The sequence below is a fragment of the Oxyura jamaicensis genome, chromosome 5, assembly GCF_011077185.1.
Source record: "Oxyura jamaicensis isolate SHBP4307 breed ruddy duck chromosome 5, BPBGC_Ojam_1.0, whole genome shotgun sequence".
NCBI lineage: Eukaryota > Metazoa > Chordata > Aves > Anseriformes > Anatidae > Oxyura > Oxyura jamaicensis.
In genome coordinates, this window is record NC_048897.1 from 37,590,834 (window position 1) to 37,608,759 (window position 17,926).

General features: G+C 43.4%; 1 protein-coding gene across 1 annotated transcript; it reads left to right on the top strand.

Moving 5' to 3' along the window:
• Positions 1 to 235: 235 nt before the first annotated feature.
• Positions 236 to 11,513, top strand: CALM1 (calmodulin 1). The gene is made up of 6 exons (XM_035326928.1): positions 236 to 457; positions 3,060 to 3,090; positions 3,986 to 4,129; positions 6,221 to 6,327; positions 7,766 to 7,901; positions 8,136 to 11,513. Exons 1-6 carry the CDS (start codon positions 455 to 457, stop codon positions 8,162 to 8,164), a joined length of 450 nt encoding a protein of 149 aa, XP_035182819.1. The 5' UTR covers positions 236 to 454; the 3' UTR covers positions 8,165 to 11,513.
• Positions 11,514 to 17,926: the final 6,413 nt, after the last annotated feature.

The following is a 17,926-nucleotide window of genomic DNA, read 5'->3' on the forward strand; positions in this document are numbered from 1 at the left end:
GCGGGGAAGGGGGCTCTGGGTCCGCGGGCTGCCCGCAAAATGGCCCCGGGGCAGCGCGGGCAGGGCCCCCGCAGCGGGGCCGCTCTTACCTCAGGGGCGTGAGGGGTGCGGGGACGGGGCGGGGGGGTCTGGGGGCGCCCCCTCCGTGCCCCGTCTCCCGCAGCGGGCGGGCGGGGCGGGGAGGGGCGGGCGGCGGAGGGGGCAGGGCCGCTCGCCGCAGTCACCCTCACCCAGAGCGCGCCGGGGAGGGGAGAAAAAGGCCCCGCTCCGGCGGAGGGATACAGCGCTCCATATATAGCGGCACGGCGCAGCCTCGCACCCCCAGCACTCCTCGCCGCCGCCGCGCAGGGCAGCAGCAGCAGCAGCAGCCGCAGCCGGAGGAGCAGCAGCAGCAGGCAGCGCAGGCAGCAGCCGCCGCTCGTGGTCGCGCAGTTCGTGCCGCCGCCGCCGCGCCATGGTAGGTAGCGCGGCCAGCCGCAGCACCGGGGGCTGGCTGAGGAGAGGGGCGGCCGAGCCGGGCTCTCCCCGGGGAGGGCTGCGGCGCGGGGGCGGCGGGAGGCCGCAGAGCTAACGGCCGTGCCGGGCACCCCTTCCTTCCCTTCCCTTTTCTCCCCCTCCGTCCCTTCCCTTCTCCCTGCCGCCGCTTCCTTCTCCCCGCGGCGCCGCCCGCCCCGCCTCGCCCTCCGGAAAGGGCCGGGAGCCGCTCCCCGGGGCCGCGGCTCTGCCCCGCTGCGCCCCGGCCCCGGCCGCAGTGCGCACCCGGGGGGGGGGGGGGGGGACCCCGCGGCGGGGGGGGCGCCCCCAGCGCCCCCCCCCCCCCCCCCCCCCATTCCTCCCCGGTGCCGTCCCCAAAAACGCAGCCGGGCTACCCGCATTACATCATGTCTCCTCCTCTTCCTCCCTGCCTCCCGCCGCCTGGCCCCCGGCCGCGGGGGTTGGGGGGGGGGGGCAGCCGAGCCTATCCCCCCTCCCACTCCCCAGCCCCCGGGGGCAGGGGATGGGGGGAGATCGGGGAAGGGGATGGGGGACGGGGGCAGGGGGAGCCGCTGCCTTCCCCGCCCGGAGGAGGGAGGGGAGGGGGAGGGGAAGGGAAGCGGGGCCGCAGTGCAGCACTGACCGCCGGGCAGGGCGCCTGTTGCGCCCGGCGCTGCCCGCCTGCCCCCCGGCCCCGGGGATGGCAGCCTGGGGTTGGGGGGCTTCGCGGGCAGCCCCCCGCCGAGGAGGGAAGGGCTGCGGTTTCTATTTTTTATTATTATGTTTTTTTGGGGGGGGAGCAGGCTGCCCTCCAGCCGCTTTCTGGCTATCCGGGTGTCGCTCCGCGCTGCCTGTCCGTCTCCCCTCCCCGCCGGGGCAGGCTGACACCCCCGGGACACGGCTTGGTGGCGGGGCAGGGCGGGATGGCAGCCCCAGGCACCTTTGTCCCCCGGCACAGCGCTGACGGCCGCCTGCGGCGAGCCGAGCCCCAAGGACAACCCCGGCACTGTCGTTTCTTGATGTGACGCTGCTTTTTGCAGGCATTCGGAGCCCCGAGACACGGGGCAGAAAGCTGGTGCTGCTGGTTGAGGGTTTTGCTGAGGTGTGGCTCCGCTTCCTGTTCTGCAGGGCATTTGGTCTGTTATGTAAATTGCTTAGACGATCTTTAAGGGAAGCCTCATCTTTGCTGGAAAATCGCTAAGAGTGGGAGGTCAAGCTGGATTTTTGAAGACGTTTTCTACAGGCATTTAACGTGACTTAAGAAATGTGAATTTGGTTTTTAACTGCAAGTATATTTCCACTATTTTCTTACCCCTGATACATGTGGGGAGCCATTTAATCACTACTTACAGACATAAAGCACTAAAGTCGGCACCTGAATACTGATGATGTCTGTATGTCACTTAACACATCCAACAAGCTTCCAACCCTGTTGTTCACCTGTGCGGGGCTTGACAGATCATGTAGCCTGTTAATTCTGCATTGCTTGCGTTGCCCTTTGTTGTAGTTACCTGGCTTTTATGCCAGAGATTAATGGTATTTTAGGACAAAAGGGTTGCAAGATGCCTGCTTTCTTTGACCAACAGCCTTTTTTATTGGTAAAAGCTTTTCAATAAAGTGAGTCTTATAGCTGTTGACATGGATATTTGAGAATATAAGGTGTCTAGGCAACTAAAATTCAATTTTAGGCTTGTTTTCTTCTTAATGACAAGAGAAATGCATGATTTCTGTGAAGAACCAGCTATCTTAGTCTGATCAGAAGAGGTTTTTGTGATGCCCTATCCATACAGAAAGGGGAGACTTCTGGAAGGATGCGGTCGGCACAGCTGAGCTCTGGAGGAGTGCATTCAGTTGCCTGCTGTGCGGTGCATCTCTGGGTGCAGCACTGGCCTCCTGATGTGCAGAAGGTCACAAGCGAGCGCTTTAAATCTTGGCATTAGAAGGATGTGCGCTGTGGTTTGTGCCTCACTGGGAGGCAACTTAGGGTGCTTGGCTGAATGGAGGAATTACGGGACACTTAAACTGGTGTTTTCTTGTCGGATGGTGGAAATCTCTAATATTGAGCAGCATTTCCTCCTGTTACGGCGTGGTCCTCTGTGTTAAGCTTACTGTAGTCCGCTGGTTGGACTGCGTCGTGGGGTTGGACTGCTGTGGTGTTAGATCACTAGGTGGCACGCTTGCCGTTAGCCCACTGATGTGCAAATACCCCCACGCTCGATTAGGGTCACTGTACTTCTGGAAGTGACATCTGATGTGATGTGAGACTAAGCATGTCATTAAGGATTTCATGCCCTTCTGATCAATTACAAGGAGCCTGCCTTGTGTCCTTCGCTCGACCAAATTGGGTTCTTTGAGTCAAAGGATGGCATATAGTTCTGAATGGGCAGTTCTGGAACATGCTAGTTCTGTGTTTTAGGAACGGCTGCATTGTGTAGGTGAGTGGAATCCCTTGCAGAGGGAGAATTCCAGGGGTTGCAAGTGTCTTTGTAATGGTAATAATCTCTACTGAAGTTTGCGGGAAGGGCCTTGTGGCTTGACACAGCTAGAGGTAAACATTATTCTAAAATATTCTATTCTTCATGTAGGCTGATCAGCTGACTGAAGAACAGATTGCTGGTAAGTGTCTTAATGATACATACTTTTTGGCTAGTTCCTTGTGACTGAAAGAAAATATCTCAAACATAATGGGATAATTCTTCTATGATTTCAAATCTATACTAACTCTTCTTTTAAAAATAAATGAACAACAAAACCCAAAAGCACTCCCTCTTTAAAAGTTCTGGAAGGTTACTTGTATGTTCCATTTCCATGTAGACTGCGTGTTCAGTGGAGTGCAGATTACTTGAGCCAAGTGTTTCTACATTTCTTGCAAACAAGTAATTGCTAGAATTTTCAGTGAACTTCTTGGAGCCGAAGCAGAGTTAAGTATTCTTTTCTTCAGGTGAAAATAAATCTGAAGTGAAATAATAAGTGAAAAAATAAACCTACAACTGATTTATTACCTATTAACACAAGCAAGCAGTTTTTAAATAACTTCTAACAGTGTCTAACTCAATCTGGTTGAGAGTGTAGTATATGACCTTGTGGAGACCAGTCACACCCTCTTGAGGTTGACACCATTCTTGTTGTCTTTTGACTTGTGTTGCCATTTACTGTTTATTTTTATTTCTGTAAGTTTGTTAATGGTGAATGGGTGAACTTTTGGGTTCTACTGGCTTATCCCAAACAGCCGCAATTTGTGCTGCAACAGTAACTCAAGCAACAAGATGTTGGAATGCATTTGCATTGCAATATGATGTTAGTATATTGAAACTTACGTCATGTGGTTATACAGACTTTATTGGTACTGTAACTATTTTTATTAATATTTGAAAACACAAATTCTGCCAATACACAGGCAAGTTAAATCTTTCCCAAAATCTTACCGGTCATTTTTCATTGGAATGCATTTTTGTATGCAATTTTCTTAGCTGGTGATGTCACTAAACAATGGCACTGTTTCTGCCTCTAGAGTTCAAGGAAGCCTTTTCCCTATTTGACAAAGATGGTGATGGTACTATCACAACAAAAGAACTGGGAACTGTCATGAGGTCGTTGGGTCAAAATCCAACAGAAGCAGAATTGCAGGATATGATCAACGAGGTAGATGCTGATGGTAAGTGTTAGAAAGAGTTCTTAGTGCTGTAAATCATTTTGTGTATGCCTTCCACGCTACATAAAGAAGATGTTATGATGATTTGCTCAAAGCAAAGTTTAGAAATATTGGATAGAAACTATACTCGGGGGCAACTGTTATTTTACTTGTTCTCTGCATGACAAAGATGTGTCTAAGTGAGAATCTTAAAGTAAAAAGATGGGCAGAGACAAAGTTATGCTGTTTGTCTTTAATATTTTATGGGTTCCAGGCTTCCTATTGCTATTCAGCTTACCCTGACCTGCATTTAACCTGTTTCTACCTAGCTTTTCCATGCATGTTTTGTCAGCCCTTGCTGTTCTTAATAGCTGTATTAATGTCTGGTTCTGTTTAAGGTTGAAGACGTGATTACAATGGAATAACGCTAAACTCAAGAGTTGGAAATGCAACATGGAGAGCATGCATAGTCTATTGTAGTGTATTAGTTCACTGATAGATAGGGGGAGCAATTGGAGGCTGTCACTTGGAAAAGCAGGAGAGCCTTCTTGCATCGAAGTTGACCAGAATGGTTCATGTGAATGCCAGAAAGGATGTATGCAGTTTTTCTCTGGGACTCTGCTCAGGCTAGCAGTTACAGAAAGGAAAAGCTTACTCTGCTTGGTGGTGTCAAGGTTTTGATCTCTTACATTGGTGGATAGTGACTTTTCTGCAATATTCTGAAGAATGAAAAGTATATTGGCAAGGCTGTGGATTATCAGTTTATGTTAATCAAAACTACTTTCCTGAAAGTAAGTTAAACTTAATTGCCAACTCTTTTGGATGCAGGTACTGAAGCTTCTTGATACTCAGGGTTTGCAGTGATACATAGAGGTTGTGTATAGTGGCTTCTCCAGGCTGTTCTGCAGTGTTCATAGAATCACAGAATAGTTTGGGTTGGAAGGGACCTTAAAGATCATCCAGTTCCAACCCCCTTGCTGTGGGCAGGGTCACCTCCCACCAGACCAGGTTGCTCAAAGCCCTATCTAGGCTGGCCTTGAACACCTCCAGGGCTGGAGCATCCTCTTCTCTGGGCAACCTGTTCCAGTGCCTCACCACCCTCAGAGCAAAGAGTTTCTTCCTTTATATCTAATACAAATCTACTTCCATTCAGTTTAAAGCCATGTTGCACTGCTAGGTTAAAATTGAAAGTAGAGTGAGGCCTTCAAATGAGTATGTCCTGCCCATATGTTTAAATTTGTTTTGCAGCAGGATGCTTTGCTAATTATATTCCACATGTTCATAGAGAATTTTCTGAAGCTCTGTGTAAGACCTGTGTTCTGACTTAGCTGGTAGATGAAGTTGGACATGATGATAAATAGCTCCGTGTGTCTTAATCTGGAATCCCTAAACTGCAAAGGTTTTCTTAAAGCAGTTAAATGAATGCAGTTTAAATTTCATCAATGAGGGATGAGGCCTGAACACTGGTGGGGATTTTCAGTTTTGCAGTGCAAAACACTTACTATGGCTATCAGAAATAACAAATAACAGTTTTTTCTAATATCAGTTGTTTGCAGATACTTGTTGGATCTTAAAATTGTGTATTACCTCTGTGGTATACAATGTAGGCTGATAAAGTTGATTTTGAACAAGGAAACAAGTATTTATGAACAGTGAAGAAGAACTTTCTTACATTTTAGATGTCATGGAGTTGCAGTGCCAGCTTTAATATTTACTTTTGGAATCTCCCACAGTATTTGGGAGATTGTAAACAAGCGAAATGATTAATTTTGGAGACTGGTTTTAAGTAAAGGTGAATCTTACCTGTTAACCTTGGAATATCAGACTGATATTGTACATGCAACTTGGGTGGGCAATGGTATGGCTTGATTTGGAAAGAAGGCTACAGTTGACTTTGTGCTGAAAGACTAGGGTAGAAGTGGCTGTTGCAAACTAAAAGCAAAAAGGCAATGGTAACTATTTAAGGAAAACATCAGGTTCTTCTGTAGGAATAGTTTAGACTGATTTAGTCTGATTCTTGTCACTGGCTAAATTAAATGCCAGTTTTATTTATTAAATGCTAGACTTATTTAACAAGCATGGGAGTTTAATTTTTGGAAGTTTGTTTTTATTAAGGCAATGGCACTATCGACTTTCCTGAATTCTTAACCATGATGGCCAGAAAAATGAAGGACACAGACAGCGAGGAAGAAATCCGTGAGGCATTCCGAGTCTTTGACAAGGTATTCCTAGATCTTCAAATATTCTTTAGATGCAGTAATGGTGTTTCTTTTCCTCAGTGTTCTCTAATCTTGTCTGAAAGGAAAACCTCTAGTAGTAGAGGCAGGAGAATTTGTAGCAGAGCAGGCCCTGTTCTGTTGCAGATCTGGCTGGTTGTATCTGCTTACACAGCAGTGCTAAGCCTAAGGCTTTTCTAGGAAGAAAACTTTTTGGCCTTTTAAGAGCAGAGATGAACAGAACTTGATACTTGGGGGGTGAAGGGGTCTTGTATTCTTGTAATCTTCTGTACCTTTTGATTTTTGGGGAGTTGGGGAACTGTTTTCATGGATATGTGAGACTTTATGAAAGCTTTTGAAGCTAAGATGTCGCCAGTATTTACAGGTACAAGAAGTGCATGTAATAGACAAGGCATCATGTTGTCTTAAAGACTCAGGCTTTGAAGTTACTTTCAGGAAAACTTAAGCTCAACTTCCACCTTCATTAAAGATAACCTGGGCACACATGATAAAATTTCTGACAAGCTATTTTTAGAACAGGGGTTCCCCTCTTTGGTTTGTTTGGGTATGACAGTTAACTACAAGAGAATTGTGCTGTACAGTGGCTGGTGCAGCTGCTAAGCTAATGCATATGCATGCATGGAAGGTCTCTTTCCCATTTTTGTGGGAAAAGAGCCAGTCTCTGGTCCTTTGGAAGGTGTTCTAGAGCAGATGTTTTGATTGTTTACTTAGTACTTACTTCCCCCAGGTTTATTTCTGCAGACTAGGTTGTGGTGAGTGGTGGCAGATGTGACATCATCTAAGGTCCTGCTCTAAGTCAGTGCGTTTTTATTGTAGACAGAAGACAATTCCTGAAATGGCTAGATAAATGCTCTAAGTTTTCATGTAACTGATGGAATGTTGACTTAAAATTGTTGTTCTTTTTGCCACTATTCTTGTCACAACTGCTTATGAGTGAAATTAAAATGTTTTCTTTGAAGGTGTGATTTGTTCTAGATCTTACATAAGAAGCCTAACTTAGCTGCCCACAGTCTGATTATAGAAGCAGTGTTTTCACGGAATAGAAATCTTATTTTATACTTTATACTTGCTGGTGGGGAAACTGGCCTTTTGGTTGCTTAGGCAGCAGAGAAACTAAAATGCTTTTTCTTGACTTTCATTTTTGAAAGATTGTTAGAAGCATTAAAACACCTTATGACAGCTGCAAATCCAGCATGCAGTTACTCTTACAGTACAGTAATTAGAGAAGATTATGGTGGGAAGCATGCTTCATAAGGTGATGGGACTGATCCACACTGTGGGGGTACGCAGTGTACTGGATTTGTGTGTCTGTCCTATGTGCTATAAGGCTAGTTTAAAAGCAGTCTCTAGAAACCTAGGTGTAGTTTCAGAGTAGATTACTGTCAGGATTGTTGATCATAATAGTGTGAAACTTTCCCCACAGGATGGCAATGGTTATATCAGTGCGGCAGAGCTACGTCATGTTATGACAAACTTAGGAGAAAAGCTAACAGATGAAGAAGTAGATGAAATGATCAGAGAAGCAGACATTGATGGGGATGGGCAAGTCAACTATGAAGGTAAACCAGCTTATCTTGACTCATACTCATTACTCAGGTTGAGTGAAGGTGTACTGAATAGGCCATTATTTTCTAGTATTTGGAGATACAGTTTATTCAGTTGTCTACTTGTGTGGAGGAAAAACCAACTTTCACTGTATCTAATGTTTTTTTTTATGCCAAGTATGTTTAAGATCTATATGGTGGTTGAAAGCACTCTGGAGACAATAAATCAGTGACCTTTTGTCTTTTCAGAATTCGTACAGATGATGACTGCAAAGTGAAGAGACCTCCTTTACACCTTTTTTCCTCTAGAAGAATCAAATTGAATCTTTTACTTACCTCTTGCAAAAAAATGTTCATTTATTCATTCTGTTTCTGTATAGCAAAACTGAATGTCAAAATACCTTCTGTCCACAAACTGCATGTAATGGTTGGTGGTCCTGTCCCCAAAAGATAAAGTTAAACATCAGTTTTACAATATAAATAATTGTACTACCTTGAAAATAAAAAAAAAAAAGGAAGCACTTAGTGAACTCAAAAGTTCCATTTGCTAATGACTATTACACTGTTTGGGCTGGCCAGTTTTTCATGCATGCAGCTTGACAATTGAGCACAGTCAGACATTTGTATAAAAAGGAAAAAACAACCTAAAAGATCCACTCTTTTGTTCAACAGTGGATTCTAGATCAATTTGTAGTATAAATTGTCATAGCTGGTTTACTTTAAAATTGGTTTATACCTCAGGATGGTATGCAGCAAAAATGGTTGAAGGATGCAAAACTTAGAGAAAATGCCCTAAAGGTTGAATGGTTCTCCTGTACGTAGCAGTGTGCTCCAAAAAATACGATGATCTTAACTATGGATGGCATGTCTGTTAAAATATTGGTTTAACATTGTCTGCATTGCACTATAGTGAAACGGGTGTCGGGCTGTTACCGTTCACAAAATTTTTAAAAGAAACCTTCACCAAGGGAGCATCTTTGGACTCTCATATTTTTAAAACCTTCTGTACCATGACTTGGAGCTGGCGGAGTAGCCTGTGGACTTCAGCACAACTATCAACATTGCTGTTCAAGACATTACAATTTATGTCCATTCCAAGTTGTAAATGCTAGTCTTTTTTTCCAATAAAAGACCATTAACTTAAAGATGGTGTTAAATGCTTTGTAAAGCTAAAATATATATATAATTGAGATAATAAACCAAAAAAGCAGTAGGAGGGAAGCGTTTCTATGAATGACTTGCTGCTAAATTATAATGCACATGTATGCAATAAGTTATCCCCTATCTTTTCGAGATGGCAAGAACTGACCTCCTGTAACCCAAGACCTTTGCTATAAATAAATGAACTTGTGCTTGCCTTTCATATTACGACAATGTTAATTTAGTTGGTCTCAAAGTCGTGTAATGCTGACTCGTCAACTATCAGCAGAGAAGTAACACCTCATTTCACTAAAGTGGAGAGCTCTCAGCATGCATGTCGATACTGGGGGAACATGGATAGATTGCTATGTTTTTTTTGACAGGTTATAGAAACCAGTTGGAGCACTTAAACAGCATGGACTTCATAGATATCTATGATTCTCAAACATGCCAAAAATGCATTTCTCTACCCACAGAAAGAAATGGACATTTCTCTTACAACGTTTAAAAAACAAAAGCCTTTTTGGAAACTGGGGCTATTATGTCTTGACTATCTTCTCAAACACTTGCATGAATTTTATGGGGTGGAGAAGAGGACTAGGGTTAATTTAAAAACAGTCTTGTTACTTCTGCTTTGCATGCACTAGCGATGCTTAGTCATTCCAGGTCTTTGAGTAAGTGTTCTCTGATCCTTCAGCTTCCCCATGAATGAGTAGCAAAGCAGCTGTGTTCACTCTTCTTTGTTTTGGAAGAATGCTTTTTTTTTTTTTAATAGCAGAGCCTCCATGTGGAAGGCTTTTATGCTTGGGAGGGAGGGATTACAGCTTTGTTACTTGACTGTAAGTCTGTTTCCAAATATAACTGGAGCTGCAAACCTTAATTGCTTAATTGCCTTTGGTTTTGGAGAGTATTGATACTATCTCTTGAGAGAGATGCAAGTCTCCATTCATCCTGTCTAACTGAGGTGCCTGTGTTAAGAACTTAGTTGCTTGAAAAGCAGCCTCACTCAGTGGGGGTAAAGAGATGCCTCCAGAAGGCAATCGAGACTTATCTGCCTTCAGTGGTTTATTTTTTTATTTTTTATCCTTGGTTGTTGCTAGGGGGGAGCTCTGGGTGACTAGGTACCCAGACACCTTAACCAAGTGCCTGAAAGTTAGATGGGCTGAATCTAGGCAGTTGTTTAGATCTCTAGTTGTAAAAGCTTTTGCTATGGCTGCGTATGCTGTCATAACAAATGGGCTGCTGCGATGAGAATGCCTGACTGCCACTTGAAAGTAGAGCCTTGCATGGCAGCTGCAGACTGCTTCTTTGGCAGTGCCCGAGAGTGGCTGCCTGGAGTCTGTAGACCAGCTTTCAACGAGAATGTACTTGAGAGACAGGCAAGGTAGGAGCAAGGGTTGCTGCTCTGAACTAATTACTTCTGCCTGAGTGTGCAGAGATCTTGTCTAGTAGGTAAATGCTTATTACCATCTATCTGTCATTCACTCACGGTTGGTAGGGTAGTTCATTTAAGAACAGCTGCTTTTAGCTTATTCAGTGTGCTCTGTGCTTGCTAGCAAAGAGACCTCATTCCTGCAAGAGGTTCTTGGCTTGATTAGAAATTGTCTGGCAGTGTGCAGTGTTGGTATGCCCTGTAACTGAATCTGCCTGGAGGTATCTAATTATTAACTGACTTCAGTACCACATCAACCTCGAGTAAATGTATCCTCTGTACAGGACTTTAGCTGTGTTCCTTTCTGCGTAGTGAATATCTAGAGAAATGAAATGGTGTCATCAAGGAGTTTTTTTTTCTTTTTTTTTTTTTGTGGGTGTGTGCGTGTGGCTTTGGCTTTTTCCAATTTTCCAAATGTGAAAGTGTGGGCTGGATACACTTGGTGCATGGCTTAGAAACATGGGACTGGAAAGAACTTCCTGGGTCATCAGATCCAGTCCCCTGCTATTGCAGGCAACCGTGTCATATAATCCTTTTAATAAACTGATCAAGCTTAACCACCTGCTTGTAAGTGGCTTGTTTTCATGGAAGTTCTGTAACTCATGTTGCTCTCAACTGATGCAAGTAATATATGAAATATGAAGTTAATCAAAAGGTCCTCCAGCTTAGCTTCAGGTTTTATCATTACACTTATTTAACTGAATTTCTCAACCACGTTTTTCTTTGCACAACACTCAGGAAAGTGTTGAATATTTACACCCCCTTGTTATGAATAAGAGTTGGTGTGCTTGCTTATTTTTTTTAATGAAAAAGATGGATGTCTGGCTTGTTGAAACTTGTTAGATATGTTAATTGTCAAGGCAAGAAACAATTGAGTTGTATTTGATACATAAATTTAAGGCTAGATTATACATAACCATTTTTAAAATACATCAACTTGCAGTGTAGTTTTATATTTAATACTGAAATTGTACTGCTAAAGTTTAAACTGCTGTTAATCATATTCCTCTTCTGATCATAATGAAAAAATAAAGGGTAAGAAAATGCTTAACATAGATTATTCATTATCATGGTTATTTTATTAACAACTCAGGCACACACATCCTGAAGCGTCTCCAGGTATGGGGCATTTGTTTTGTTTGCTGGGGAGGGATGAAGGGGGGGGGGGGGTTGCTGATGTCATGGAAGACTCATTCCCCCCAAACAGTTGTCCCACGTCTGCAGCTGCAGAAACACTGATGCTGTCAAGAACCGATGAAGAAGTTAGCCTACACCATATTGATGCATTAAATGTGCGTGTGGGTACAGGTCTGACCGGCGGGTACTGCACAGTGCCGCTGCTGACAGTCCCCGTGCCCTGCCCAGCTCGGTGGGAGGGGGAGAGGCTCTATCTTGGTCCCTGTATGGCAGTAAGCCTGATGGGAATGCAGGACCCTGTTCCCAGGTGGCACCAAATTAAACTAAAAACACTTGGGATTTAGAAATAACAGTTGTACAGCTTGCTTTTTCCATACCCTGAAACTAACTGGAACACCTGCCTTACTGCAATCCAATTAGGGGGGTGTTCTGTTTTGTTGTGTTTTGTTTTTTAAGGTTCAGTGACTAACTGAAATTTGACAAAGTACTGTGTCAAGACCATGGTGCATCTTCTAACCATAAGCATCTAGTAGTCAAGTGAAGATAGGTGATAAAGACTGGTGCCGTGTATCTCCTGACTGACGTTTAGGAGAGCAAACGATAAACATTTAAATAGAACAGGTGCACCCTTAAAATCAGTAAGATAAATGTGTGTGATCTTTGTGGATTTTGACAGATAGGATTGCAATTTGCGTATATATTTATATATTTTTTAAAAATCCAAACACTGGATTTTGAAGTAATTAAGTAGATAATGAGATGTGCATGAATTTGGAGCTCCAAAGAGTCCTGATGCTATTTGCTATAACAAATTTGTGCAAAGGCCCAAGCACTTAAAGAGTTGATGTTATATGCTTCTAAGCAGCCCTATCAGCAAGTTTCCCCTATCAGGAAAGCATTCAGAGGATATCTGTAATAGTTAATAATTGATTTAAAGTTTGATATTAATAAATCCAGCTCTGGATGAAGTGGCCAAATATCCCCTATAAATGACAGAGCTGCTCATTAGGTAGAGGCTAAAAGAATCACTTAAAGCCCCTGGATGACTAAGCACAGCCAGTACCTAGTACTAAACGAGTGCCCTTGTTGCTCTCCTTCCTGCTGCTAACAAGCAGGACCAGCACAGAGCCGGCCAGCCTGCCCTGCTCCCATCCCTGCAGCTCCGACCAGGAGCCTCTTCTTGCTTTCCCGAGCATTGCTTTGCTCTGCAGAGGCAAGAACACACTTCAGAAAGCAGTGTGTCTCTTCCTGGCATCAAACTGCTCGAGTCCAGCGGGAGAAAAAAGGCCATTTGCTACAGAAAAGGAGCATACTGCAGCAGGAGGTTAAATTTCACCCAGATCCCTGAGGAGACAGAAGCTGAGTGACACCAGCAATGTATAGTGGTGTTAAAAAAAAAAAGTCCCCCACTATTTCCACCAGAGACTAATAAAGAGGTTGTAAGTTACTCTGTCTGGCATCACTAGAGGTGTTGTGCAAAGCTGGCTGTAGTTGTCCATGAGGACCGCAGCCTTGTACACAGTAATTTCTTGCTCTGGTCTTTCACAGAAACGTCATTGACTGTGAAATCTTGTACAAATCTCAGAAAAGTCACTTTCATCTCAGTTGCCTCAGATGTCAACGTGTGGAGAAATACTGAAAGAATTACTCACAGAACAGCCTTTTCCTGGCAATAACGTATCTCTTAAGATAATTAGTGGTTCAAGTACAATATGAAAACTGAGCTAATCACTTAAAAATGAATCAAAATATGTGCTGAATAGTTCATTTTATTCCTACATCTCTAAATATGAAGTTTGAAAAAAAGATTCTTGAACAAATGTCCCATTTGCCCTACCAGTTGCAGCATTTAGAATGAACACAATATTCCAACAGGAACTAATTCAATGAACCGAGCAAGCCATTAAAATACATGGGATATCATTTCCCTTTTTGCTAGGCTGCAGTGGGATTGGCAATAGCGATGCTGACAGCACACCAGTGCCGTAGTTACTCTGATAAATTGATATGGTGAAGTAAATGGATAGGGCAAGAGAAAAAAAAGGAGCCTACCTGAGTATGGGCCTGCTTTGTGGCCTTGTCTCATGGAGTATTTGTTGCCCACAAAGCTATAAATACTCAACTGTGAGCTCTCTAGAGCATTACATTTTTCTAGCGGTGGTCGTGTCACTCAGTTTGTCCACTTTCTGTAGTGTCCACCCCCCCAAAAAAAAAAACAAATAAAAAAACAACAAGCAGGCAAAAACTCCGCCACCACACGTAGGTCTGTGTACTATGTATACCTGAAAACACAGCCTGGAAGAGCCAGCTGTAAGCCTTTTGCAGTTCAGAACTTGCCAAATGTGCTCTGTTTATTCTGAGCTTTCTTTACAAATACATTAAAAGGAAGAATTTCATCCAGACATCCTGGTAGGAGACAAAACATACCTAGGACTTCAGATGGCTTTTTACTGAATCTCTTGTATTAGGTAAAATACCGTAAGAAAGAATATTTAGCTCCACAGGTATCTATGTGCAACATCAAAATTATCAGGGATTTTGCCATAAAATGTTAGTAATATTTTCAAATAGCCTATTTGTTTCGTTAGACATTAATAGACCAAAAAGTCCTGTATGTGTCCACCAGGTGCCCTGACAATGAGACAGTGAGCATGATGCTGTCTACCCTACACAGCTACATTACAGACAAGTTAGTTCCATCAGTACCTCCAGTCAACAAGTAAAACATCTTTACACCACCAATGAGGATGCCATGTTCTACAGCACAGCTAACACAAGCATAGCTAAAATGTGAAAACTGCCTTTCCAATGTATTTTCTATCAAGTTAACTTACAGAGAGGAAGGTATACAACTTGTTCACTAGCGTAAGTTCTTATTCTTTTGTATATTACACATTTGTACACTGAAAATACTATGACAAGAGAATGGTCTTAAGGCTGCAGAACTAAGCACTTAAAATTTAGAAAATGCCCAGTTAAGGTTATCTGTGAAATGCCAGTTAGGGCTGTTGCAGATGTGATTGCAAAAGATTTAGACGCTGCCTTGGCTTCCAGACGCTCATACTATGCTTCCCACAGGATTTTTGCATGAAGTTTATTAAATACTTCTTTTCAACTTTCCTTCTGAATGCATTATTCCATACTCAAGTTACTTCCCACTGCACAGCTCTCGTTCTGAGGACAGAATTAGTAGTTTCTTCATTTTTTCCAGTGGCACTGAAGTAGCCGAGTGCTTCACAAATACCACTGTCATTTTTATGACACATACTGCTTTCTTTTTTCATGGCTTTTCATGGCACACGGTGAAGTATGGACACCCTCTGACAGAAAGAACCGAGGTACGGTCACTGAAGTCCAAGGGAGCATTATCAGGGAGGCCAGTTAGAGACACTTAAATTTTTCAGTTACAATCTCCAGCTGTGCATGGCACAATCCCATCAGTACCAGCGAGCTTCCCTTATGGCTGAAAATCTGTCTAAGCTTCTGGGTCAGGCAGTTGTCAAATGATGTATGTAGAGGAAGCACCCACCCATACAGAGCTAAGTTCACAAGAAAACAGATCAGCTGCACAGAGCAGCTCCCCTTGTGCCAGGAAAGGGGAAGGAGCTGAAATAAATTACAGGATTTCATGTTAAAACTTTGTAAGGGGGTTGGAAGGGAAGTAGGCAAAGAAAAGTGGTACAGAAACTCAGTTCTGGCACTCCCTAACTCTGAGGCTTAGCATAGCCCTTTCCCTGCTGTTTCAGTCCTGTAATTTACTACTTGCTCACATCAGCGTGAAGGCAGAACCGCGCTGCCAGCACAGGAAACTCCACCGTGTGGCATCCCAGTGACACCCCCTGTGTCACCCTGAGCCTCATGCCGTAGGTTCAGCACAGGCCTGAGGTGACCCAGCCCATGGCTTTTGTAGGCACTCACTGACTGCAGAGCAAGGGTGGCTTCAGTGTCTGTCAGAGCTACTCAGGGCTGCAGGAGACTGGGTGTTTGTGGCCGTAGGCTCCTCTGCTCATCCATGGACACCCTGACCTCATACCAGCTATACCAGCCTCTCCTGCCCCCTCCCTCATCTCAGATTTATTCTCTAACCTCATCAGGGCCAGCTTGTGCCTCTTTTCTTCATTTCCTTGTCCCATGGTCCTTGCCCATTTTTCACCCTATCAGCCAATCTATTTCTCTAAGCAGAGCTGCCAATGACACATCTTCCAGACCTCCGTTCCCACAAGCAGCCACGAAAATTTTCATCCTAACCAGCTGGTTTCTCACCAAGTAACTTTCACCTCTGTGCTGCCTGAGATGGGGCAAGCACTCACATCAGAGTGTAGAAGAAAGCCCCCCCACGATCAGCTCAGCCTGGGTTGTAGACGTTGCCTTGAGCCCCACTTAGCTTGCAGCAGCCAAGAGCTGTGGCTGCAAAACAAGACACAGAGCAATTTCCCCCAGGCTTCAGGCTGGGGGTACGTGGTCCGGGGGCTTCGAGGCTGTTGAACATCTCCATCTCTACTCCTGAGAGCTGCAAGTTGCCTGTTCTGCAAAGAGCACTGAACTGAACTTAACTCTGCCAACAGATAGCTCTAGAGTAGATCAGTTACTATTTACTAAACTGATGCAGCAGTACACCCATGCAAAAACTACAAGTAGGGAGCTCTCAGCTGTAGACATATGCCTGCAGAAAAAGTCACATAATGTCTGATGGCACTATTAAATTATTATGGTTGTTTGAAATTTTATGAAGCAATATTTCTAATAATGCCATTTTAGTACTCTGTACTTAGACACATTAGACCTGCTTCAATACAGTAGGTAGTTACTATATGGGGAAAAATAACCTTTCTTCATCAATGTGGCAAAAAAAAACTTCTTCATATAAAAGCTATTGCCATTAATGAATATGTATAAATGAAAAAGTGAAATCTTATATGTATAGCTGGGTAGATTACATTGCTTACCATGAAATAACGGAACATACTTTAGTGCTTCTACTTTTAACAGGATAGAGAAGAATTCAGATTCTTATTCATGATTAATATCCTTCATATGTAAATGACTTCAAACTGCCAGTCAAATGATGCTATTATGTTAAGGACGAAGTACTGAACTAATCTGTTTGCAGATTTTTTATTACCTATCTCACATGTATCCTAATCTCTCATGTAGCTTTAGTTCTTAGGACACGACCCAAATGTTATAGAATCTATGTGTGTGGCAATGAAGGTATTTTTTAGTGATTTACAGACTTTTAAGATAGTCTAGACCCAATTTCAGATTAAATTAATTTGATCAGTTAAGATGATAACTGGACCAGGCACTAATTGGTCATATTGGCTTGGTATGGTAAGGTTTTTTTTTGTTTGTTTTTTGTTTTAATTTATTTCCAAATATGAAAATATCCATCACTCTTTTCAGTGAAAATCAGCAAAGGCCTCACCCTACAATCTTCTTCTGTTCCAGCACTACCAACTTGGTGCCCGTGAACCGTGGCAATTAAACAGGATTAGCTGAACAAGGCAGATTCATCATTAGCTCAGAATTTCTTTGATTCTGGAGATGTAGGTCAGACCAAATTTTACAAAATGAGGTTTTGTGGTTTCATTTAATTTTTTATTATACCCTTTAATAAAAATTTTAAAAAGGAAAAAAAAAAAAGAAAAAAAAAGAAATGAAAATAAAAAAAAAAAAGGAAAAATGTTTAAAAGGAAAAAAGCGTTGCTGGTATAAGTAAAGGCAGGAAAGCTGGACTGATGGACTCAGGGAAGCATAAAAGATGAGTTTGTTTGGCAAAGCACTCACACAGAAGAGCTCTTCAAAGGATGATGAGAGATTTCTGTGGTGCCAGCTCTGGGAGAATCCCTGCAGAGAAGAGAGGCAAAGCAGGGGCAGAAGTGTTTGAAGGAAGATCTAAAATAGATTAAAAAAAAAAAAAAAAAAAAAAAAAAAAAAAAGGTGAAACATGCAAATGGCCTTGTGAATGCAACCCACTGCATATTACAGTGGCCCTGCCATAGAAACAAAACTGCCAAGACAAGTCTGTGTTAATCTCCCAGACTCTTTTGCTTAGGTTAGAAGGGAAAGAACTGATGCAGAGAAGAAGCTTAAAGGAGTGCTCAGCAGGGACCTGTTCATTGTGGACATTGGGAAAAGGCTATGAAGAGCTGACAGCATTGCTGCTAGGAAAGCTTTTCCCCTGTGCAAGTATTGCCCAGTGCCATGTCTGTTCCCGCCTGTCTGTGAGGTAAGCAGTTGAAGTGCATGTGGTCACTGTCACCAGACTGCCGCTGTGTTCAGTGATCATGCCTTACACCCTCCCAGTCTCCAGGATCCAACTACTTCACTC